Source organism: Daucus carota, chromosome 1 (assembly GCF_001625215.2).
Source record: "Daucus carota subsp. sativus chromosome 1, DH1 v3.0, whole genome shotgun sequence".
In the NCBI taxonomy this organism is placed as follows: Eukaryota; Viridiplantae; Streptophyta; class Magnoliopsida; order Apiales; family Apiaceae; genus Daucus; species Daucus carota.
The window spans coordinates 45870211-45895647 of record NC_030381.2 but is presented as its reverse complement, the minus strand read 5'-3'; the positions used below and the strand labels follow the sequence as shown (position 1 = coordinate 45895647).

The 25437-nt window shown below is 33.8% G+C and overlaps 4 protein-coding genes across 7 annotated transcripts; 2 read left to right on the top strand and 2 right to left on the bottom strand.

The window, feature by feature from the left end:
* Positions 1-3163: 3163 nt before the first annotated feature.
* LOC108197181 (polyadenylate-binding protein RBP47) lies at positions 3164-7829 on the bottom strand. Of its 2 annotated transcripts, none has more exons than XM_017364722.2 (6): positions 7271-7829; positions 5647-6124; positions 5156-5223; positions 4947-5077; positions 4639-4735; positions 3164-3495 (listed from the first exon to the last, which is right to left on the bottom strand). In XM_017364722.2, exons 1-6 carry the CDS (start codon positions 7613-7615, stop codon positions 3349-3351), a joined length of 1266 nt encoding a protein of 421 aa, XP_017220211.1. In that variant the 5' UTR covers positions 7616-7829; the 3' UTR covers positions 3164-3348. The 2 variants fall into 2 exon arrangements, with proteins under 2 accessions (XP_017220211.1, XP_017220219.1); XM_017364730.2 differs by having other exon boundaries at positions 5156-5217; positions 7271-7765.
* A 3071-nt stretch (positions 7830-10900) lies between these two features.
* On the bottom strand, positions 10901-15487 carry LOC108206478 (uncharacterized). Of its 2 annotated transcripts, none has more exons than XM_017376795.2 (6): positions 15133-15487; positions 14549-14784; positions 14201-14459; positions 11564-11743; positions 11323-11478; positions 10901-11201 (listed from the first exon to the last, which is right to left on the bottom strand). In XM_017376795.2, the coding sequence occupies exons 1-6, from the start codon at positions 15160-15162 to the stop codon at positions 11028-11030; spliced, it is 1035 nt and encodes a 344-aa protein (XP_017232284.1). In that variant the 5' UTR covers positions 15163-15487; the 3' UTR covers positions 10901-11027. The 2 variants fall into 2 exon arrangements, with proteins under 2 accessions (XP_017232284.1, XP_017232292.1); XM_017376803.2 differs by having other exon boundaries at positions 15216-15371.
* A 773-nt stretch (positions 15488-16260) lies between these two features.
* On the top strand, positions 16261-17166 carry LOC108223386 (probable carboxylesterase 12). The gene has a single exon (XM_017397618.1). It carries the CDS (start codon positions 16261-16263, stop codon positions 17164-17166), a length of 906 nt encoding a protein of 301 aa, XP_017253107.1.
* Positions 17167-19754: 2588 nt separating this feature from the next.
* On the top strand, positions 19755-25305 carry LOC108205027 (PI-PLC X domain-containing protein At5g67130-like). Of its 2 annotated transcripts, XM_017374778.2 has the most exons (8): positions 19755-20052; positions 20170-20292; positions 20389-20526; positions 23067-23165; positions 23641-23944; positions 24051-24274; positions 24377-24463; positions 24615-25305. In XM_017374778.2, exons 1-8 carry the CDS (start codon positions 19966-19968, stop codon positions 24762-24764), a joined length of 1212 nt encoding a protein of 403 aa, XP_017230267.1. In that variant the 5' UTR covers positions 19755-19965; the 3' UTR covers positions 24765-25305. The 2 variants fall into 2 exon arrangements, with proteins under 2 accessions (XP_017230267.1, XP_063941771.1); XM_064085701.1 differs by lacking the exon at positions 23067-23165 and having other exon boundaries at positions 19756-20052.
* Positions 25306-25437: the final 132 nt, after the last annotated feature.

The following is a 25437-nucleotide window of genomic DNA, read 5'->3' as shown; positions in this document are numbered from 1 at the left end:
TTTGGACAAGGAAAGGACTAGCCTACGTACACAAGCTCCCAACCAAGATAATTACATAATAATTCTTCTGCAATGTTTACGATAAATTGATAAATTTGTAGTCGACAAGATTTCAGAAATGAGGGCAGAAACTGGAAAGCTACTAGAACAAAATGCAGAAACTACAAATTAGCAGGTAAGTAAGAATGGTTTGGTTAACCACCAGGTTTCTTTTCCGATTCTACCCCCTGATCAACCATAGTTTCTTTGTTTCCTTTAACAACTATCCTCTATGACTAAATAAAGAAAATATAAAGAAAAGAAGGAAAATAAATTTGTCACCCTTGACCCTATTCTTTAATTGTGAAGCAAGCAAGCGAGTAGCATAGTTGGACGAGATCTTCCCTTCAACTCTGCTTTAGACCTCTGAAAAATGGCGAGGGCATATTTAACTTTTACTTTAACTAGTATTGCAAAAGCAGGAGAGTTAAACTTGTGCAAGTTTGGTTGTGCATCTTGGTACATTGATTATACTCTAAAGGAATTCAGCACCACAAGTTTCCTAAATTCTACTTTCTGTATTTGATAATTTTAAAAATTTACTGATTATACTAAGAGCATCTCCAACCATCTAAAATTTTTGGCTAAAAATGAGTTGGCATACTTAAAATAAAAAAATTTAGTCAACAACTCCAAAAACTCAACTCCAACCATGCTCAGCTGTTGTCTATAAATTTAGCCAACCTCTTATGGATGGTTAAATTTGTCGAACCTCTACAGGTCTGTAAGAAAATCTGTAGAAAGATTGTACATCATTTATTACCATATTGAACTGATATATTCTATTTTAACAATTTAAAATATTAATAACATATTATTTTTAAATTATAGCCAACCAATATAGCCAGTAACATTGAAGCAAAATGTCTTACAGCTTCAGTAAATTTTACATAATATCTTGCAAGTCCAATTTAGCCAACGATTATAACCAACGCCGTTGGAGATGCTCTAAGCCTGCACACAAATGAATTCTGCTTCCACTAGGCAATTATACCCTTTAAAACCAATTAGGTCATATATGAAATTACGGACAGAGTAATACTCTCTCCGTCTCCAGCAACGGGACAAAAATTGGGGATTAATTAAAAATTGTTCACTCCAACTCTCTTCTCTTTACCTAAAATTTTTAGGTGAGTGAAAACAAAACCCTTATTTAGGAGATAGAAAAATAAGCTCCTGTTTTTTCTACCTCATCTCCCTCTCTCATTTTCTTTCATTTTTCATTTTCCCTCCCTTTTTTATCTCCCCCATCATAGTAGAAGTTCTAATAAAATATTATTTTTTACAAATATAGGGATGATTATGGGGAATATCTTTGGAGTAAAACAACTTTTTGCTTACCTGTATTTTAAGTAAACATTAATATATTACTCCCTCCGTCCCTATTTATCTGTCCACTTTGGAAGTAAAAATTTGTCCCTATTTATCTGTCCATTTATACTTTCAAAACTAACTTAATGATAGTTTTTCAAATATATCTTCATAATTTCAATTTTCAAGGCTTGACTTATTTAAAACTTGGTTGAATTCATGTTTTCAAGACATAAAGTAGGGGTATTCCACCATCTTCAAGATATTAATTAGAGGTATTTAATGAAAAAGTTTATACAATCAATTATTCCTTGGTATGCGTTTTTTTTTCCAAAATGGACAGATAAAAAGGGACGGAGGGAGTATATTTTAGAGGTTCAAAATAGGTAACACCGTTGGGGTTGCTCTAATATATTTTTTTAATTTCTTTTTTTTAGTAAGAATTTAACTATTAAAAAGCAAGTGCGTTCCAAATAGTAAACGTATAAAATTAAATGGCACGGCGGGAGTAATAGATAACCCAAATTTTGACTCGAATTCTATTTCAATTTTTTTCTTCAAATGACGTGGCGGCTATTTTAATGGAATGGTTTATGTGCATAAAAGAATTGAGAAATACTAAGGACTCCATTATTTTTATTTTTGGTGTGATTGACAATTATAACTCTTGTATATGATTTATTCTGTATTTAGAATAAACTAAGATATATTTTATTTTAACTATTGAACAAGATATTACACAGTATATTAGACTTGTTCTTGAAAGTTGAAGTGTGAATTCCAAATTTTACTTTTTAAAATCAAATTCCATATATCGATTCGTAATATACAAAACTACAGGTTTGTAATAATGCAAAACCCTATGATTCTGGAACACCTTTGAACCAAAGATTCAACTACTTTACGCAGTCAAAAGCATATTGCAAAATAAATTCTTTAAAGCTATTTAAAGAAGTTTTTTATATTTTAAACTAAAAATAATAATTTCCATTCTCTCCTCTCTTATAAAAAATATCTATATACTCTTAACTTACCATTATTGAATATAATATTCACTTCTCTCTCCAACCTTTTTTTCAAATAATAATAAAATATAAATAGAGAGCTAATATAACTTACTAGAAGTCATGTATTATATTATTTATTTATATGATTTATGAGACACATTGGAAAACTTATTAAAAGCTATATATTACGTTATTTTTTGAAGAGTGATTTATGAGATTAACCAAGGCTGTTTGTGAATAACTATTACCCTATTCCTCAACTCAATTCAATTTTTCTTGCTTTGCAAAACCAAGAAAGGAAGCACCGAGTAAGCAGCGGAGTACACAGAATTTTCATATAGATACACTGGATATGCTACAGGGAATCAAAACGATATGCTACAGGGAATCAAAACGCATTGAACTTGAGTACACAGCTTAACAACTGAGATTGTTTGGTCCAGCCGATCAAATTTCCAAATCTTGTTCCGTCGAGCAGAGTATTCGAGTGCATAGGTTGTTCATAAACTCCTCAAACGCCTTTATATTAACGTCTTATAATTTAACTTATGCCCTGTTTGGAAACCTGAATTTCATTTGAAATTCTGGATCAACTAACCTGTTTGGGAATTTGGATTTGAATTTCATTTGAAATCTCAAATATCAATATGAACCTGAGAATTTCAAATGACAACCCAAATCCTGTCATTTAAAACCCATCATTTCAAATGAAATGCACGTCTCCAAACGCCCTCTTACGGTATATCGTAGTCATAGGGTTACTCGGGCATATTGCAGAGAGAACGGTTGTATGAAGCCTCACAGGGTAGACTCTTAAAAATATAACACCAAGAAATATTCCATCAAAAAGTTATTCAAACTTCAAGAGATAATAAAATAAATCTGAGCTACAAAATTCGGCATGCTACATGGCTCTAAATAGATATCCTTCTCATTATATGTTTTCACGACTCAACTTTTAAAGCGCCACTGAATATCAGTTTACAGGCTGCTAGTGATTTCCATACCCATTTGTAGGTGCCCCATAACCAGCACCAGAACCATACATGTTTGGATCCTGACCCTGCGGCACTGTATACCCATAACCTTGCTTTCCATAATAATTTCCATTCCACTGATTACCGGAATCCATTCTCAACTGCAAAACAAGGGAAAATGTTAACAAGAAGCATATACAAGAATACACCAAACACAGATATACAAGCAGAACATTTGCAATTGATTATTGTTCATTCTATCTTTTATAACTAGGTTGCAAAATTGATCAAGACTTTAAAGAGTTTAATATCCAGAAACAGTAGTACTGCAAAAGCTTCAACATAATATTTTTAACAAGGGAACAGCTTACAGACAATGTCATAATACCCTCTAAAGAGTTTCAAAAGAATAGCTTATCAGAAATTAAGTGATATAAAACCAGTTTGAAAGGGATCAAAACTAGTGGAAAATTAAATTTTCCAAGAAAACTAAGGGGAGAATGTACTTCATAATTAAATTTGTGGTATATGTGATTCTTTTAAAATGAAAATGGAGGTGAAAAATGAATAATAAGTGAAAAAGAGGTGTAAACAAAAATTAAGGACATGACAAGAAGGGAACACGAAAAAGATAAGCTTGTAAAGGGTTTGAGTAGAAGAACCGGATGAGCATCGATTTGTAAACCGAAAAATGAAGTCATAATGAAATTTTGGGGAGCTGATTAATTATTAAAAAGATTGATTTATACACTATATTCATCACTGTTATCATGTACCATGGTCATAGCATCCTGGTCTGACATGCTCTTCACTTGTTTTATCCCTGCTGGTAATCCAGGTTATACTCTCTTAGACCTGTTCTTATCCGACCCATAAATATTGTTTTAGGATAATAATCCCTAATTTAGCAGCGTCTCCCTGACCAAATTCACCAATCCACACATCTTCTGTGGTGACCTCTCTTGTTTCGTATTCCTCCAATTCGTTCCATTTTAAATTTACCTTTTTTCTCTTGATCACCTTTCAATAGAGAAATTTTACATTGTATGATACAAAAGATTTTTTTATATCATGTTAAAATTTCGGTGGTACACATGCATATCATGTTATCTAATTAAAAGAGACCATATCGCCATGAACAATGTTCCTTGCAATATGCCAATCACATTAATACGTTCAATATTGATTATTAACAGGCAATAGCTAGTTGGTGACAATGTATTTAGCTTAGCATGTTGGTCTTCTCACAAGTACATTAACAAACTACATATTAATATAGCCGAGGTAAAGATCCCAAATTTTACCTGCTTATTTGCTGGAGTTCGACCCCAGGATAGACGGACTGTCTGCTTGCCAATAACAGTATTATTCAATTGTTGAATAGCGTCCTCAGCACTGGATCTGCACAAAAGATATATGATCATTTTTATCTAAAAGTTAACAAAGTCACTCATTATTTCTCAAATCTCCCTGCTCTCAATATTTAGATTTTCAGAATTAACACCAGACACTTGAACATGAATGTTAAAAACATCAACCAACCTATAGATAGAATCAAATCAATCAATAGATGACAATCATATCAGAAGTAACTCAACCAAAAGCTGAATACCTGTTGGAAAATTGAACAAAACCACATCCTTTCCCAACTGGAATTTTTACCGAAAGAACCTCGCCAAACTCAGAAAACGTCTGCTTAAGTTCTTCATCAGTTATTTCAGAATCCAGCCCTCCCACAAAAACCTACAGAAGAAAGAAACAAATATGACACGGTACCTGTAAGGTGGAACTTAATTTATGCATAAAGAGAACCAGACTCACTGTGGTGTTTGATGTATCGTTCTCTGAATGGGCACCATTTGCAGCAGCTCCTCCAGACAACACTACAGCTAATCGAAGAAATTAATTTAGTATATAAAACGATTTCACAAAAAAATGAGAAGACAGCTGTTGATGCCTATATAATATAACCAAAAATATAGCCATATAGGCTGCTTTCTGTTGTGTAAGATTCTCCAGCCTTCATAATCCAGCACTCAAAGAATATGATATAGAACTAGATTCTGTATTACGACATAATTTGAAGGAGATGTAGAGAGGCTTAATATTTAAAAAGGAAATCATATAACTTGGTAAATTTTATTCATCAGCAATGTTAAGTTGGAACAAAGAATTCATCCTTTCTTTGCTGTAACTTAAAAAAAACAGGACTTATACAAGATATATATGTGCACAGAATATAGACAGGATCTGCTTGTATGTTATAAACTACTGGCTAAAATTAAGAAGAAGCTTTAAATACAATATTTTACCTTGTGAAAATTGCTGCTGTGTAGATGGCTTCTTGGGGGTTGCAACACCTATGCGCATGGGTCTGCTCGAACAGTACTGACCATTCATTTCAGTCATGGCCCTTGACCTCTCAGTTTCATCTCCAAACCTAACAAATCCATAACCTTTTGAACGACCAGTGTTTGCATCAACTACAACTTTTGCACCTCTAACAGAGGGATATCTAGTAGCAAACGTTTCATGTAACACTGTATCTGTAACATCTGAAGCCAAATCACCTACAAACACAGAAAGATCAGAACCAGCATCTTGACGCCTTTCACCAGTACTAAATGTTGCCCAGTTCAACCGGAACGCTAATTGGTCTGCATTAGGCATGGCAGTTCCATTGTAGGTCTGGAGGACCTTCTCAGCTGCTGCATGAGAAAGAAACTCAATGAATCCAAATCTCTCTGACTGGCCTGTCTGTTTATTACGGATAATCTTTACAGCAATAGCCTGTTATGTAATAGGACTAAAAGTCAGCTATCAGTGACAAGTGACATGTACATGAGAGATGAGGGGGTGGAGAGAGAGTACATGTTACAGAAGCTAGAGGTCATAATTTCCAATTATCAACATCAAAGCATCATACAAGTAAAATACGGGTGGCATACAAACATTTTTCGTCAACATAGCCACAAGTGAAATTGTATTGTAACTATATATCTTCACCAGTAATCAATGTAGGGTCAAGAACTTTCATAATAACACAAGTTTACATAGAAATTCTTTTAGATTAGATAGTACACAGCACACACTAGTCTTCATAGACATGTAAGGACCGATCATTTAGAGGTGAATCTTATATCTCGTAAGATGACTTTTGCACATGAAATCACTCAACCAATTATCTTTCCCATACTTGGGGATTCTTAAAACATAGCAATAAAGACATGAAAGAAGATAGGTTAAAGTGGATTAAACGAAGAAAATCCACTAGCCCTTGTTACATAAATTATATACAAATCAATAGTTTAATTCCTTGCTCTTCACTGTTCTAAATTAAGTACTCCCTCCATTCCCCTAGTAGTCTACGTTGTGGGACGGGGACGCGGCACGCCCTTTAATGCTCCTGTAAACTGTAAAGTATAGTTCCGTAATTTATTTTTAAGATCTTCTTTTTCTGAATAAAAATAAAAAAACTCTTGAAAATAAGTGACAGAACTATATTTTATAAGAGCATTAAAGTGCGTGTTGAGCAGTGAAAAAAAATGTATAGAATTAAGTAGATGTCCAGATATCATCACTATCAACTGATAAATGTTTACCAATCGATTAAAAGTTTTAAAATCAAAAACCGTAACATTGACAAATGAATAAATCTAACTATTAGTTTAACAGTTTCCAGAGATTTTCCCAACTTCAACTCCTATATACAACATTAATATTATCTCCTCCGGATAAACTGATGCTTTCACCTCCTACAAACTTATCAAGCTCACTAATTTAGTCTCGCGGGTCAAATAATGAAATTACTGCAGTGAAGAAGCGGCATCTATGTAAATCAGTATTCAACTCAATCCAGGATCTAATCATTCTTGCACCAAAACATACAAATACACAGCAAATAGAATATATATAAAGGCAGATAATTATATAAACCTCGCCGGTAGGAGCAAAGCAAGACTGGAGATAATGTTCATCCATCCACGGCTGAAGATCACCGATCCAAATCGTTTTATTCTCCTCCGACGAGCTCTGAATCTGGGGCGGCGGCGGCGGCGCCACCGCCACCTGAGCCTGCTGATGCTGATAGTAATGGTAAGGCAAGTAGTGCGGCGGCTGATGGAACATAGCCGCCGCCGCCATCTGCTGCTGCTGCAGCGCCGCCGCCGCCGCCGGGGGATACTGTTGCATGGCTAACCACTGCTGCTGATACTGCTGCTGCATAGCCAACCATTGCTGTTGTTGCTGACTCATGTCTCCTCCGTTGCTCGGTGGTTGCATCTCTCCGGCGGTGAAATCTTTGATTTGATGGATTTAATTCTCTCTCTCCCTCTCTCTCTCTATCTCTCTGGGTGTTGCTGTGTGCGCGTGTTTTTAGAGAGAGATGGGAAAAGAAAGAAAAGGGCTGACGAAAGAGGAGTTGTGTGTATTTATGTGAGGGGTTTGGATTGCGTGTGTGGACAAATTATACAGCTGTGTGTGAGAGTGTGTGTTTTCTCTCATCCTTATCAGACCCCGGTTACTTTCTTTGCATTTTTTGGACTCCATAGCCTTCTGGACTTTTTCTTTACACTGCGGACTCTCTTTTTAGTATCTACTCGCACTTGCACAAAAATATTTCTTTCAGTTTATTTTAATATTGTATAATATATTTTATACTGATTTAATAAATGAAAATTAGTAATAGTTATTTTGTTCAAAAAAGAGGATAAACCGGCTTATGTCAGTTTTTTATCATCAAGAAGAACAGAAGTCACTCCACTCGGCTTGGGATGAATTTTTATGACTTTGATTAGAAACAATAAAGAAAAATTTAGGAAATTGTTTAATGGAAAAAAAAAATTATCTTCATTCAAGTCAAAATTCATCGATCAAGATGACATAGACGAAGAAATTTAAGTCAAAATTTTAGATATCAATGAATTTTTTTTTGGGACTTATGTGTCGTTGAATGGGATGGATAGATAAATTGATTTTATCAGTCTTAACAAATTAGTGGCATTTAACTACATGCTTATCAGTCAAGAGCTGGTCACCGCCAGATATTATGTTTAAATTATGAAATAATTGAGTTGAAGCTGAAAATAACTCATTTATTAGCTTATATTGAATTATGAAATAATTGAGCTATTTTCACCTTCTATGAGCTAATTGAGTTGAAAGTGAAAATAGCTCATTCATTACCAGATATTATGTTTTAATTTTGAAATAATTAAGTTAACTACTTTATTAAATACATATACTAGTTTTATGTATAACTTTACTTAATCTCAACACTCATTAAAAAGTCTAGTAATTCTAATATAGACTTACTTTTTATTAAGAAAAAGTGAAGTGAACCACTTTATTAATATCTGTTTGTATAAAAATATATAATCTGAACACATGTAAAAAGTTTTCTCATAACACAACATGTACACTTTAATCTCAAAATTTATTATGGAATATGTATTTTTGAATATATTCTAATATAAATATGACAAAAATCAAAATATTATACTGTAAATATTATAATAATAAATATTAAAAGTAGTTTGAGGATGACACAAACATACGCTTTCGGCTATATATTTTAAAGAATTTTAGTATAATTTTATAAATAAACTGATAAATTATTAATTAAACTTGTAACCCTAAATAATGTAGTACTCTACCGAATACAAGAGAATCCACATAATGAAAAAAAAAAAACACAATGATTGCCGACAAAAACAAGTTGTGGCTGGTGGGTTCTACAAATTGCCTTTTATTGGCGATTCGAAATCTAACTTGACAAATATAGGTACTATTGAATTAGTGCCCACCTTGCTTCAAAAATATCAACTGCTCCAATACGAGTACAATTTACAATAGTCCAGTGTGAGTGTCACGTGCTTCCTTTTTGTTTTCTTTTCACGTGATCTCTCCCTGTGTCTCACCTAGAAAAATACTCCAATGCTTATTGTACTCGGCTACTACTTGTGTCTAGTAGGGTAGATAAATATGGAAGTGATTGTTTCTTTTGAAATAAGATGAAACTGAACAAAATAATATTCTCCCCCTTTCCATTCTTTGTTTAATTTTTTATATTTGAATTGATCAAATTTTGATAAAAATTTAGATTTATGAAATAATTGAAAAAATGGTAAAAACATATTATCAGAAACTATATTTATAATATTTTAAAATGTATTTTTAGATTTTCACGATCATGAATTTTGTAAAGTTGACCACAAAAATCAAATAAGAAAATTGGGAAGAAAGGAATAGTTGTTTTGACTTTTTACACATAATATAAGATAAAATGAAATTTTACTACTAATATTTAATTAGGGATAATTTTTGACTTTTTACACATAATTTAAGATAAAATAAAATTCTAATATTTGGTTGGGGATAACTTAAAAAATGAAAATGAAATAATTAGAATTATTAATATTTTTCGCTCATCTTTGTTGTTGTTTATTTCATTGAAATTGTAATTTCCTTACACATTTTAGTTTTAGGTTTGATCAATATCTCTCTACACTCATTCGCCACCCTTAATACATATTTGCTTTCTCTTTTCTAATTCATTTATAATTTATGTCTAAAATGATTAAAAATAAATAAAAAAGTATGTGAAGCATAATTAGAAACAAAAAATAAGTTATAATTTAGTTTCATAAATTAAAACTATTTTTTATTATATGATTTATATGTCAATTTTATTAAAAAAATTAATGACACTTTTGAATAATAAACTATATTAAATTATAAAAATATAAATAAACGATACTCTTATGAACGTAAATGCATTTTATTAATTTAAAATGAATATCTTACCGCTCAAATATACAGATTATCATATAAACTTTCATTTCATATTCGGACTAAAATTAAACGGGCAGAATAATTTTAGATCAAACTTTCTTTTCGTTCTCATTTCTTTTTCTATTTCATTCCGTCTCTCGGGACAAACCTGTTTCTCCGGACAAACCATTAGTGTGCATCTTTTTCCTATTCTTAATAGAACCGTTAAAGTGCAATTTTCTTTATTTTTATTAATTTAATCAAGAAACGAAAGACATTTATGATTTATGCAGTTTAAATTTAATATTAACATATAATCACCATATAACGTGGTTAGATAATTTAAGTCAAACAAGAAACAAAAATTTAACAGGAAAGAAATTTTTTTAATAGTTGAATTATTCTGTTCAAATATATCAATTAATCAACCAATTAACAAGGCCGGGAAATACTTAGCTCAATATCTAACCATCTAAACTGTCTTATTCCCGTAGATGCAAAAATTCAGTTCATGAACGATTCCCTCATCACTGCCTTCTACTTTCTTCTGATCTATAGCATGAGCCAATTTATACACATTCTATTCAGCCAAGATTGCATGAGCCAATTTATACACATTCTAACCGAGCAAGGGTTATATAAAGAGCTTCATCTCGACAAGAATACAATTGTTCCCAACTCGGGGTAAATTTTATACATGTCTTACTGTATCGGAACGAAATAAACTGCAGACACCTAAATAAGGAATAAAAATAACTAAACCAACTACAGTGGAATTTAGGTAAACAACCACACAATGACCAAAATTTCAACAGCGGGTATTTGCCTAATTAGCAGAAATTAGCTTCTGTTGAAAAAAGAAATAATGAATTAACGTATGACCATTTAATCAGCTATGTACAGTGGTAGTACGTGCAGCAATCTACAATTTATAATCTGCATTAAGGAAGCTCTCATAGGGTGTTCCCCTCAGTGTCTTTTCTATATCATCCCAATTTGTAACTTGTTCATTCAAGGATCCTTTGTGTATCTTCACCTGACGACTAGTCAGCTTTATTCGAGGTACCCTCAGAAAATCTTGAACCTCGTCCAGTTTCTGGAAGCAAAAAGAATAATTTAGCTACTCATTATAAACAAAATGTATAATCATTGGAGCTCATACTACGAATATATGAATAAAAAATTGATTCATGGAAAGCATATACTGTGTGTCTTACAGTCCGATTCTTTATAATATCTTCGTAGTATACTACAATGTGCCTTGTGCTCCTGAAATATTCCAAGGCTTTAGTAGTCATCTCATCGACTTGCCTCAAGTTGGGTATGAGCAACGTGGTATTTATAGTAGGTTGAAATTTCGCAAGTATCTCAGCCTGTAACAGCAGTCTATCATTAGCAGGCACAGTAGAATATAGGAGATTAAGAGAGCCACAAAGACACAGAGAGCAAATGACAAACCTCGTGGGATGAATGCACATGAGATTTGTGTGTCCCATTCAGTGGTTTAGCATTTTGATCATAAGAATTTGCAAGAATTGAAATCATCCTTCGCAGATGATTTCTTCTAAAAAGAAATATAACTAAAACTCCCCTACTTTTAAAGTACTCCACAATTTCTTCATGATACTGCATCAAACCCTGCAACCACAAGTTGAAGATAATAAAATCTGCCATATATTCGTCCCTCACAAAAATTAAGCCTTCTACAGTTAAGGTAAAGGGTATTAGTGTAACGCTGTAGTATTGATTAAAAGAAAGATCTAAATATATAATTGTGATCAACAGTAGATGTATAGCAGCATATATGTATATGAAAATTGACCCTCTATATGGTTCTAACACACTGGGAGACATCCGAAAAACAAAAACAATATAATCTATTTCTAATAGTAACATAACTACAATGCCTAAACCTGGAGCTGGTTCCTTGATACAATAAGAAAGCAGTTAACATACAATGATGGTCCTTCAGAGCAATAAATAACTTAAAGACAACAATTGGTAGCTAAACGCAGTGTTACAGAAATCAGGAATCGGACCTAATCGGTTGAGCTACCGATTCAGGGATTAATCGGAAATCGGGGATTAATCGGAAGGATTAATCGGAGTGAAAATCGGATTTATTTTAATATTAAAATATTATTTAATATTTAATTATTATTATATTAACTATTTAGTAACTAATATATTTACTATATTCATAAACTCTATAATTATTCATATTTAAAGTAATATAGTATTTTAGTATTAATAATTTATCATATATACTTGGATTAAGAAATATATATAAGGATTAATTGGATTTCAAAAATCGAATCGGTGGCCGACCTTGCAGGGGATTAATCGGGGATTAATCGGTTAAATCGGGGATTTTTAGAACATTGGCTAAACGTAATTTTCAAACACCACTGTTACTAAGACAAATAAGATTGGCTTGCAGCATTCCACTCAGGAGCCATTAACAAAAGAAACGACGATCATTAACGTGAAGAAACTGAACCTATAAGACCTATGCCAGCTGGCACCATGAAAGAACTGAACCTATAGCTAGTTATATCATGCTCAGTGATGTTGTTAACAATACACAGCTGGCACTGCCATCCCAATACATTCACAGTTCATATGAAAAAGCTTAATTGAGTTCATTAAAGGAGACTACTTAGTTGATGTATAACATTGCTTCTATGCCATTGCATTTCGATAAATTCTCACAGACCTAGGCAAAAAAATATATACGGGAGGGCCAAAATTTAATGCATATAGAGATATAAAGACTATAAATTTCACTTTAATATCCTTGACTTTAAAAATAAACTTAAGATGCAAATAAATCTTATTAGGGCACGAGACTAATGGATACACAAGTAAGAACGCTAAAAAGGTGAAGAATCAGTAAAGAAGCAAAAGTTATTGAAAAACATTGGGGAAAATTAGTGGAGAAGGAAATTGAAGACAAACAAACCAGCTAGGCTACAGAATGTACCATTAATTCATTTGTTATATGGAAAAGTGATATGGTAGCAATTATGTAGTTTATCTTTTCCTGATCACAAATCAATGATTCCCTTTGCTAATAAGTGATAAAATTTCACAATCACTGTCCAACAGACTTTCAGTTGCAAACCACTTCCGCCCTAAAACCATTCCAAATGGTAGAAGACTTGTATACTATTCTAGGGTTATTTATAACGATGTGAAGGGGTTTATGATCCATGGAATTAAACACTTCCAAGTTGGAAAACAAAATTATAGAGCCAGAGACAATTGATCAGAGTAAAGGGATTGGCTATATATATATAATTAAAATGGAACTTGCATTAGAGCGGATGCAGATATGACATATGCTAGCAAAGTAGCATATATAGACAGGATGTAATGTCAGATGAGTGTGATGTTGACACACTGCTCCACCACCAGAGGATTTTGTTCCATTTTCTTCGTAATGCAAATTCCGGTGGGGGAGAGGTCATTTTGTTAGCAGCATGAGCAGATGATCTAAAAGTAATCTTTGATTCAGTTTGGCAATTGAAGAAAGTATGTTAGGTGATATATCCAGAGTATTTGCTATGGCCAAGAGCAAACCTCAAGAAACACAAAGCCAATAATGCTTAAGATAAGTTGTAAAAAAGAAGCTAACCAACAGCTTTTCTTACGATCAAAACAAGTCTTCCCATATAAAGGGGAAATAGATGGCATAAAGATCTTCCATTTCTTTTTAAACAAAAAAAAAAATCCTCATTATTATCGCCTTGTGTCTTCTCAGCGCACAAGTGAAGTATTGACACAATACGTTTGATATCTAATATGACATCCAGTCAAAGGACACAAGGCTCTAGAGATAAAACGAACTAGAATTAGTTATAAAGGACATATAGATAGCAGAACGTAAATTGCTGACACAATGAAGTAGTGCTTAAGAGTCCTACTTTATACCTCTATTGCTGTCTTCCCTCGACCAGATTATGAAAACATTGCAATTAATTGAAATTAGAAAAATGTCATATCAATTAGTGATTTTGACCAAGATTTAGTATAAGAAACATGAAAACAGACTTTTCATTTGTCCTGATTATAATTTAGAAGGCCAGCACTAACCTGATTGAGCATCCATTTTAAGCCAACTGCGGCTGTACACTCCCTCTTCGAAGCACTTGTTAACCAGTCTAAATTGTAAACTTTATCCAATGTTTCTGTGATTGTTGAAATGTTACTTCTCCGGTCTTTGACTGAGAAGATCTCTCCATTAGAACTTATGTTGGTATGACTATTCAATAATGTCTCAAACCATCCACTCCCGGATCTCTGCGTAGACAAAATAGCAAAGGATCGCACTGGATGGCATGCACACTCATCTCTAGTTAAACATTAATAAACAAGGCGTCAGCAAACATTTATCAAGCAATTTTAAATCAATTATACCAAGTAAATTCTATTCTATTTTACCTCCGAAAAGTTTCAGGATTTGGGTAGTGAACATAAGGTTTTTCCCATGGTTCAACATGTGGGACCAGACATTGCCCCCTTACTACTTGAACGCTTAGAGCTTCGTCCTTGGTGCCAGCACTGATTCGTTTTAGATGCACTGAGCATATATAAACCCCACAAAGCATTGCACATACCAACACAATTATTCTCAACAGAAGTGAAGATGTCTTTTGCGGCTTTAAAATCAAGTTATCCTGTGTTCAACAATGTCATGATTAGGTGTTAGAGCAGCTCAATCATATACTAAAACAAATTCAAGCAATTTCTCGTAAATTAGTCATAGCTCAGAAGGGCTTAATCGGGGAAAGGGTTACATGTTCAGTATTTAGTTGAGTATGAAACTAGTAGGTCCATTCAATTAAGCACATATCAGATCAAGTAAATAACCTAAAATTAAGTAAAGATTCAAAGAAACATTAATTAATAAAATACCCTTATGAGAGAAACACAATGTGAAGCAAAAAGATTCAATCTTTGGAATTAATCTGAAGAATAACATTACAGTCTAAAATAAGATAACTATAAAGAGAAAAAAGAGTTACCTTGAAGAAGAAACAGAGATCGTCAGCCATTAATTTATTTAGGTAAAAATAAAACAAGAAAGAAAGCTTCAAATCCACTTTACCCTTTTCCTCCTCGCTTTACTCATCCTTTCACGGATACACGTACATATATGTATAGTAAGTATATCACTTTGTGTTTATATTATTCAATATATACCGAGAGAGACTCTGAGTCTGAGTCCGAGAGAGAGAGAGAGATGCACGCTCTATAGTGTTCTACTCTGAAGCTTTAACAACATGATACATACACAAATCCTATTAGACTTTCACAGGAGTTGCTTTCATGTTTCGTCGCTGAGTGTTCTTCTAGTACGACTAGGCTCCGGATCTAGACGAGGGTTCAAATGGATTACGACGTCGTATAAGTACTTTGACCTTGAAAGTGGATTGTGGTAGATTAGTCAAACTTGGACTATTTATTAATCCCGCAACATATGTCAAATGGAGAATCTAGATTAGGCGGCAAAAGCACACGATAAGGGAATTAGAATAAATTGAATTGTTCTGACAAAAGAAATATAAATTGAATTGTTTTGAAACGGATTTGAAAATCGTAAAGATATAATGATCAATTTAAATTTTGGTTATCGACTATAATTTAAAATTTTGAAGTTCCGCTCATAAGAATAGATGATTTGATGCACATACTTAAATAAGCTGAAGTGAATTATACTTAATTTGAGTTCGATATACTAGTTTATAAAGGATAGAGAGTGTTACATAGATGGGAGATAAGATCTAATCGATTTAACTATTAATTTAGAATTAAGTAAAAATCATATTCATTTTAATATTAAAATATTATTTAATATGTGGTTTTTTTTTTTTTGAGAATGAATATGTGGTTATTATTATATTAATTATTTATATATATTTATTATGTAATAAATTTTATAATGGTTCATAGTTAAAGTGATAGTATAATAGAAGCGATGAACCGAAGATTACTTGAAACCACCATATATAACAAACGTTAAATTTGTTAGCAACCACCTCCCTCTTATTCGCATCAACACTCATTCCTACTTCACTCCTTGTATCCATCAAAATCTCACTTCTCTTTCTCAACATGACTCTTATCTCTTTCGCAAATCTTTTCTTCTAGAAATGGATACCGACATTGCCCACGACTTCTCTCCATTCTTCGTAGTCCACAAAAATGGCACCATCAAGAGACTCATGGGCAGCAGCCCAATCCCCGCACCCCAAACTCTAAACGGCGCCAAAACAAAAGACGTCACCGTTTCATCAGACCCCAAAATCACCGTCCGTATATTTCTCCCGGAATCCGCTTCACCGGGACAAAAGCTTCCCGTGGTCTTCTACATCCACGGCGGCGCATTCACTATTGAGTCCGCTTTATCAATAGCCTACTCCAGCTACGTGGCATCCGTGGCTTCAAAATGCAATGCCATCGCTATTTCGGTTGATTACAGGCTCGCCCCTGAAGCCCCCATTCCGGCGTGTTATGATGATTCATGGGAAGCCCTCAAATGGGTCGTTTCCCATGTTGCCGGGTCGGGACCCGACCCGTGGATAAACGAACACGGTGATTTTACCCGGTTTTATGTAGCTGGGGACAGTGCTGGAGCCAATATAGCCAATACCATCGCGATCTGGGTGAGTACTAAGGGGCTGGGGTGTGATGTGAAGATTTCGGGTATGATTTTGGCGTGTCCGTTTTTCGGACATGAGGTGGAGCTGGATAAAATTTGGAAATATTGTTGTTGTGAAGAAACGGGTGTTAATGATCCGAGATTGAACCCGGCGGCGAGTCCGGATTTGTTGGCAAAGCTTGCGTGTGAAAGGGTGCTTGTTTTCACGGCGGAGCGTGATTTTTTGAGAGAGAGGGGTGTGACTTATTACAAGGCGTTGGAGAAGAGTGAGTGGAAAGGAGAAGTGGAGAGTGTTGAGACGGAAGGTGAAGAACATGTGTTTCATTTGATCAAGCAAGATTCTGAGAAGGCCGGGGATGTCATGGAAAAGATAAATTCTTTCATCAACCATAAGTGACGAGATGGTATATGTACCCCTCGCCCCTTAAAAGGTCCTCCCATTGTCATGAATCATGATCAGGGTTGGTTTATTGGTTATACACAATATGATTAGCTAGGAAGCTTTGGAAATTTCGATTTTTTACTGTCATGGAAAACTGTATCAGTCTCAACAGGCCAAAGCAAAAGCAGTTAGAGAGTGGTTAATCTAGAGAAGAAATAAACTAAGAAAGCACATCTAAAGTGCTGAAAAGATTACATAATTCCTTTGTTGTGTACAATCATGATGTTGCTTCCAGTCTCCAGATACAGTTTTGATAAAAAGATAGGACTGGCTTGGTGCTAGCATATATAACATCTGATTAGCCTACTGTTTTTTCAAACAGCTCCACCAGCTCTTCTGCTCGGAGGTGGTGTTAAATGTTAATCGTGCCCTTCTTAGAATTGTGGAATAAGTAATTATTCCCCTAAACTCATCCGCTGCTTGTCTATTTATGTTGTCTGCTACAATCATCAACATACCTGTGAAGCACTGTGTTGGGGTTGCTGTTACACATCAACAACAGTTAGTTTTTTGCTGGAAAACTGTTTGGTAAATCCAAAAGCAACTTTTAGCTGAAAAGCTGCTTTTAGAAAAAGCAGGTCAGCTTTTGTAGGAAGCGGTTACAAATTTCATTATCAAACCTCACCAAAAAAATTATCTTTTTATATTATAACTCAAAATAAGCAAATATAAAAAAAAAACTACCAAACAGTTATCTGATTCCTGCAACAGCACTTTTTTTAGCAACATTTTTTCTGACCACACAGTAATATTTAACAGTACTCCTAAACAGACTTTTAATTCCTCATAGCAGAGAACTTATACAGTTGAATATTAATATATTCAAGCTTCTTATCCTTCTTGTACAGACAAGTTTTTGTATAACAAATTTACACAATGCAGAGATAGATCCTAGCAATTTTAGTCGGTCAATAGAGATTAATGGTTAGAATATTATGTTCCGGATAAAAAAATCTTATCATTGTGAAATAGTTAGAAAATATAATGTTGGTGATAAGAAATTTTTTCTTTGTTACTATTTTATAGTTAGGGAAAATATAATATTCGTGATAAAAAATCTTTTGCCCGTACTTCACATAGTTACTCTTTAATAGAAATAGTCCATTCATACTCACAACTTTGGCTATTCTTAATTTTTTATTTTTTTTTTGAAAATGAGAATAAATCTCAACGAGAATCGGCAATTCACCGTATAATTCTTTCATTCAAGAAAACTTATTATCTAACCGTCGGACATGCAAGATGACCGGGGAAATTTAGACAATAAAACTTTAATGTCCGAAAAGAAAACCGGCCTTCTTCCAAGAATCCTGAAAATAAAACAAGAGAAACAAAAAGAATATAAGTCGATATATTTAACAGATTACATCAAAATATTCCCACAATCATGATAACTCATGATTGAGACAATTAAGCTCTTAATTAAGGCATAATAATAAAATTATAATATCTCTAATTAAGGCCCAATTAACGCCCTCAAATAAGGCCCAATTAACGCCCTCAATAAAGAGACACAATTTACGCCCTCAATAATTGAGGCACAATTTACGCCCTCAATAAAGAGGCATAATTAACGAGGCACAATTACCGCCCTCAATTAAGACACAATTAGCGCGCTTTCCTTTCTGAAACCGGATCCCATCCTGAAACCGCCGTCATCGCCACCATCGGCCACCACCGCTATACTATCGATCAAGTTGCCTCGTCGTATGTGAAGCGAACAACGAAGCGTATCACATGTAACACGAAAAATCGCCCAAAACACCAAAACCCAAACAAAACACAGGGATTAAACAAACAAACAAATACACACAAACAAACAAGATTAAAATCAACACCTTTCGCAATTCCACTCAAAATCATGAGAAAAAGAAAGAATATTGTAAATAATTGTAATAGAAAGGCATACCAGTCGAGGCATGAGGAACCTCATAGGATTTGAAAGTCGGAGCAGCATCATGTGACAAACCCATCTTCTTACTTGCCTCTCTCTCTCGCGATCTTTTTCTCTTCACGCAGAACTCTCTTGCATTCCTTTTGTTACAACAGAATTTGATAAGAAAGACTAATATGATTTCATCGCTTTTTTGGTTATCTAATTAGATATCTTAATTGTACAACAGAATTGTACTTGTATTATGTGCGGGTGTTTTATACTTCCAAATGATAATAGTATATATGTAAAAGAAAGATGTTTATAAAATAACAAAGAACACTACATAACATTTTATTTTCTTATAAATATTATTTTTTAAATTTAAAATTAAAAAAATTGACAACAAAAAAGTCTACATAAAATCATGTTATCTTTAACTTAAGTTTATTATTAAATTTACGTCGGATTAAATCATAACTCGGAACATAAATTTACCTGCTTGAAAAACTAGGTTTTAAATGAACTGTGTAGTGTTTTTTTATTAATTTTTACATTTTTTAAGAGAACTAATTATTTTTGTATTATTTATTTATTTTATATGAGTGTTATTTTATGGACCAATGCACATATAAAATACCCCCACAGTATCAATCATATGAATTGAATTAGAGGAGAAATAAAGTATTGTTATATCAAAGAATAACATACAGAGAGGGATCACTCATCCCTCTTCATCTGTTCTTCATCTTTTTAGAAACACAGATAGAAAAAATAATACACATACCTGCTGTTTTTATATAATTATATGATAAATCTGTCCTTAGGATATGATCAGAATGGCATGCACTATTTGGATACATGTGAAATGAACAAAAATTATGATCTGCACACATTTAAATATGAAATTGTTCTTCATAGCCTTTTTTGTTGCGATTTCATTGGTCTCTCATGCTTCGGCTCTAAAGGTATTTTCTTACATCCCTCTCTCTAATTTTATCATCTTAATGTAGTCATTGTTTCAGTTTGTTTGATGCAATTTTTTCGGATTTTTGGTGTGGTTTTTGTTCATGATTGTTGAATAGCAAGGACAAACGTGTTTGTTTGATAAAAACTGCAATGATGGTCTACACTGTGAAAATTGTTTGATAAGTGGCAATATTAGGACTCGCTGTACTCGAAAGAAACCTGTCATTCCAACTACAGTGGTACGTCGAGGCACATTTTGTTTATATGTGTGTGTAGAGGCATTACGTTTGCTGTTTAATCTGAATTTCAGTTGAGAAATGAGATTAATATTTCAGGTGCTAGGACTACCGTTTGATCGGTACTCGTGGCTAACGACACACAATTCATATGCTAAGACAGGTTCAAATTCAAAGACTAGAACTACGATTTTAGCTCCAGAGTGCCAGCAGGATAGCATTACCAATCAACTCCAAGTATGCTCTCTCTTGTTGATTGTTGAATTGGATGTATTAAATATGTGGTTTCTCCTTTGATCAAGGCAGCGGATAGTTCTTTTTTTTTTTTTTTTAAGATGATGATGTGCTTGCAGAATCAATTAGTTATCAGGATTTTTTTGTTGATACATATTTTTCTAGATTGAAGTGGCATCATTGATAATATTTGACAAATTGAGCTTACTTTGCGACTGCTTCATAAGCTATGTTACTCGGACTCGGGTACGGACTGTCGGACATGACACATATCCGAGTGTTAGATTTGGGAACTTTGAAATTTGGGGACATGGGGACACTTTCCAACTTTTGCACATGGGTACGGAGACACATCGTTGTATACTGATAAACAATTATGGTAATTTAAACATCTTAAGAAAAAGTAACAATAAAACTCAAATTAGACATGATTTTGTAGAGGATTTTGCAAATTAAGCGCCTTTTGTACTCCAAACCCATTTTTACTTCTTTCTTTTTTCTCACATATTTCTTTTAAATTGTAAGTGTTGACTCATTTTGGATTTTTAAATTGTCAAAGAATCCGACACAAAATAAGTGTCGTGTCCGAGTGTCCAAGTGGCCAACACGGATACGGTAACCTAAATAGAGGAGTCGGAGTACATAGGTTCATAAGCAAGTACTGACACACTAAGATGAATCAGTTTTACAATTCTGTATCTGCTTCACTGTTAAGGTTATACTCCCTCCGTCCCCTTTTACATTTCCATTTTGTTTTTCGAAGAGTCAAATTAACCAATTTTTGACTGAACATTACAAATTATCTATCAATTATTTTTAAAATCTGAAAGTTGCATATTAAAAAAGACTAAATATACTATCTAATTAATTTTTTTTATTATTTTTCTCAATTATATGATACATATAAATTTCAGTCAAAATATAGTCAATTTGATTACTCAAAAGTCAAAATGGACATGTAAAAAGGGACGGAGGGAGCAGTAATTGAGTTTTATACAACTGGCCATATTTCACAATGTTAATGTAAAGAAATATCAAGTGCACACTTAAATAGTTAGATCTCAATCATCTTTAGACTAGTACACGACATTATTTATAATTTTAAACAAACTTTATCAGAGATGCCTAGTAGTTGGACATTACAAATTTTATCTTCTGTTGAAACAATAAGGAAGTTACTAAGCTTAGCAAAAAAGAGGAAGTTATTAAAGGTATAGTTTGTTACACACTTATACTGTCACGAATTCTCGTGTTGTGTAATCATCATCAAGAAGTCGGTGCTAGAATGACCATACTTTCCATTTACCAACAGACCTTCCAATGGTCAGACTACTTAGATTTATTCAGATTTTCTAAGGTTTCTATAAATGAATCAGATTTAAGTGATCTGATAACAGAGGTCATGGTTGTACTCATGATTATAACAGATAGAAAGATGGAGCTAACTTGTTCATTTTATGTTCACTGCAAAAAGTTTAATCCGGACATGGGAGTCGGGAGAGATAGTTTTTATCCCAAATTTTAAATTCATAAGATAACTGCTGTGCTGTATTAACTGCAAATAAAGTGTTCTGCTGAATCTTGCAGAGTTGAGATATAGAAAAGAAGGAATAAGGCAGTGTCAAGTGGCAAAGATGTGAGTCAAAGTAGGAATCAAAGGGATGGATGTCTGAAATTTCCTTTGCAGTCAAACTTAATAAACGAACATCGTTGATCTGCTTTGTTGAATGTGAATATCCAAGGGTGAAGAATATTTAAAAAATGAAGGAAATCGTGGCGAGATAATTTGTTAAAATTTTATTTACAAAATTATTATTTTAAATGGAATATGGAATTTTTGAAAATTAACGCCCATGCGTAGCGGGCAAAATTACTAGTATGCTTAATTTCTAGTATTTTGCCACTAAGTGGCTCTATGTAGCAATAAGGAAACTAAGAAGAAAATTTAAATAATACGTTGCATTTTGCTCTAGTGTAAGCTGTGCTGAATTAGTACAATCCTTAACTATAGACTTTCTTTGTTTCTTTTATTGACCAGGTTGAAATTAAACTGATAATCGAAATGTAAAACAGTGTAAACTCCGCCCTGACCCTTGTAAAGATAAATTTTTTTAGACTGTATAAAAGCAGTTGTTGCCATGTTTGAGAAAGCCTTACAAGTTTCCAAATGTCTATCAAATGATAAACCTACCATAGAAAAGTGCATACCAGATAAAAATGTGTAGTGGCATCTGGACAGATGTGTTTCTCCCACGATGCTAGATTATTCATTACTAAATTAATTACAGAATTTCAGGTTATATATATAGGCATTCTATCAGTCTATTGCTTCGACAGAAGAGGTCCTTAATATATATTTTACACTTAAGCTCTCTTTTGTTTTGTATTCCCTGCTGCTTCTCTTCGTAACTTATCTGACTTTCATGTTCAGAATCCATAGTTTACCCTGTGTAATTTAATTAGCTTGGTTAAATCTCTTTTGTCATTAGTTATTTAGATGAAACATTTAAGAGAGTCCTATCTTGGAATCGGTTACCCTGCAGAATGGTGTTCGAGGATTGATGCTTGATTTGTATGACTTTGAAAATGATGTCTGGTTATGTCACTCCTTCGGTGGTCAATGCTTTGAATACACAGCTTTTGTAAGTTCTTATAGTCCAGGTTGTTTTTGTCAGCCTTTTTTTTCTTTTTTGTGGCATGTTCTGCAATTGGTCTCGCGTTTTTTTTTTGTTTATTTCAATTGAGGGGTGGGGGGTGGTCGGGTTCTTGTTATTCTCTCCTTTCCTAACAACCTATTAGGCTATTACGCTTTCTTGCTTTAGTTTTTGGCGTATAGTGGCATTTTTCATTTCTATTCTCTAATTATAATGCATGATTTTTTTTAGGTATGGGTAGTAGTTCAGCTTGTACTGTAAAAACTTCAAATCTACGCCATTTTTCTCATTATATTAGTCAAATAAAGAGCTTTAATATAGAGAAAAATTCACTTCCGCTCATCTTGAGATCATACATCTTGCTGTATTTTCAGAAATGTTGATGAGTTAATTGTGCCTAATTACATGTCCATATTGGTTTGTTGTTGGTCTATCATTTAACTAAATCCTGCATATTTACCAGCAACCAGCAATCAATGTTCTGAAAGAAGTTCAAGCATTTTTGGTATCAGACCCTTCTGCAATAGTCACCCTCATTATTGAAGATTATGTTGCATCTCCAAATGGGCTAACCAAGTTATTTGATGCTGCTGGCTTAAGGCCCTTCTGGTTTCCAGTATCGCAAATGCCAAAAGATGGTGAAGATTGGCCGTTAATAGATGACATGATCAAGCAAAATCAACGTTTAGTAGTTTTCACGTCAAGACCTGATAAAGAAGCAACTGAAGGCATTGCTTATGAGTGGAGTTACTTGGTAGAAAATCAATGTGAGCTATATTACCACATTTTCCTTTCACTTGCAATTAATATAGAAAAAAAGAAGAAACTTTTGTTTCAAAGAACCTATGCAGTTTAATAGGTTTTAATCTGCAGATGGTGATCGTGGTATGAATGCTGGTATGTGTCCCAACCGTGCAGAATCTCTTCCCATGAACAACAGAACAAGATCACTGGTGCTGGTGAACTACTTCCCAGATACACCAAGTAGTACAGAAGCTTGCAAGTCTAACTCTGCTCCTCTGACTGACATGGTGAACACTTGTCGCGTGGTAGCTGGTAATAGATGGCCAAACTATATAGCTGTTGATTTCTACATGGTACTTGATGGTGTAATGGAATGTCTGCAATGCATATTGTTGTAGATTTAATTTAAACTACAACCTTGGAGTATAAATAATTTATGTGCTTATTATTTGCAGAGAAGTGATGGAGGGGGGTCCCCTGCTGCTGTAGATATGGCTAATGGAGAGCTTATTTGTGGATGCCAATCGATTCTAGATTGCAAGGTTTGCAATATCGCATAATTCTTTTCAACTTATACTTTAAGATTGTTTAAAGTATCAGAGTAGAATGAAGTAGAACTATTAAGAATCGCTCTAAAAATTAAAGCAGTACATATGAAGAATTAGTTCAACATCTCTATACTGCCATGTACAGGAAAACTCAACAGTCGGAGACTGTCGTCCTCCACCTGGAGCCCGAATTATAAAGATGGCAAATAACACCAATTCTGCTGATGTGACATGCAGACCTACTAAACTGTTGTGGTTATTTGGGGTACTTTTCTTGGCAAATACCTTGTTTTAACAAATATAGATCCTAATATCTCCACTGAACTCCAACTCCTCCATTAGAAACTCGCAGCAAATGACATCTTGCAGATAAATGCCTATCGTTTGTTGTAGTACCATGTGAATATTAATACATGATTCTGTATATGACTTCTTCGGCACTTTACTTTGGCGATAGCAATTTGACGATGCTCTGAACTAGTAATCATGAGTCTTTGGCGTTTTAGCAGACTGCCGGATTGGCACTGTACAAAGTTTGGTGATATATTTACTTTGGCACAGTTTGGGACTTTGGTGTCACACACTTAAGTTTGATGCCAGTGTATTTGACCATGATGCCACTGCTGAGTCTGGAGATAGACAGATGAATACGCGGCTGATGAATTAAGTTAGTCATCGCGATACAATCCTTCAGACAGCTGTTGTGGCTGACAGTTATTTCGTGTAGTCTGGAGTAGTTAACATTTTGTACTTGGTTTGTTTAACGTCTAACTGAACTGTTAACTACTAGCATGTAATCCTAAGAAAGGCATTGACCTCGTATTTATATTCTTCAATTATGTCTTTTTTTCTATTTAAATTACAAAAAAGGTGTAATAATGTTATTTCTTATCACCACGGACATGTTTCAAACTTTCTGTATAAAGTATTTTGTACTTGTGGATAATAAAAAAAACACAAGTGGTAGG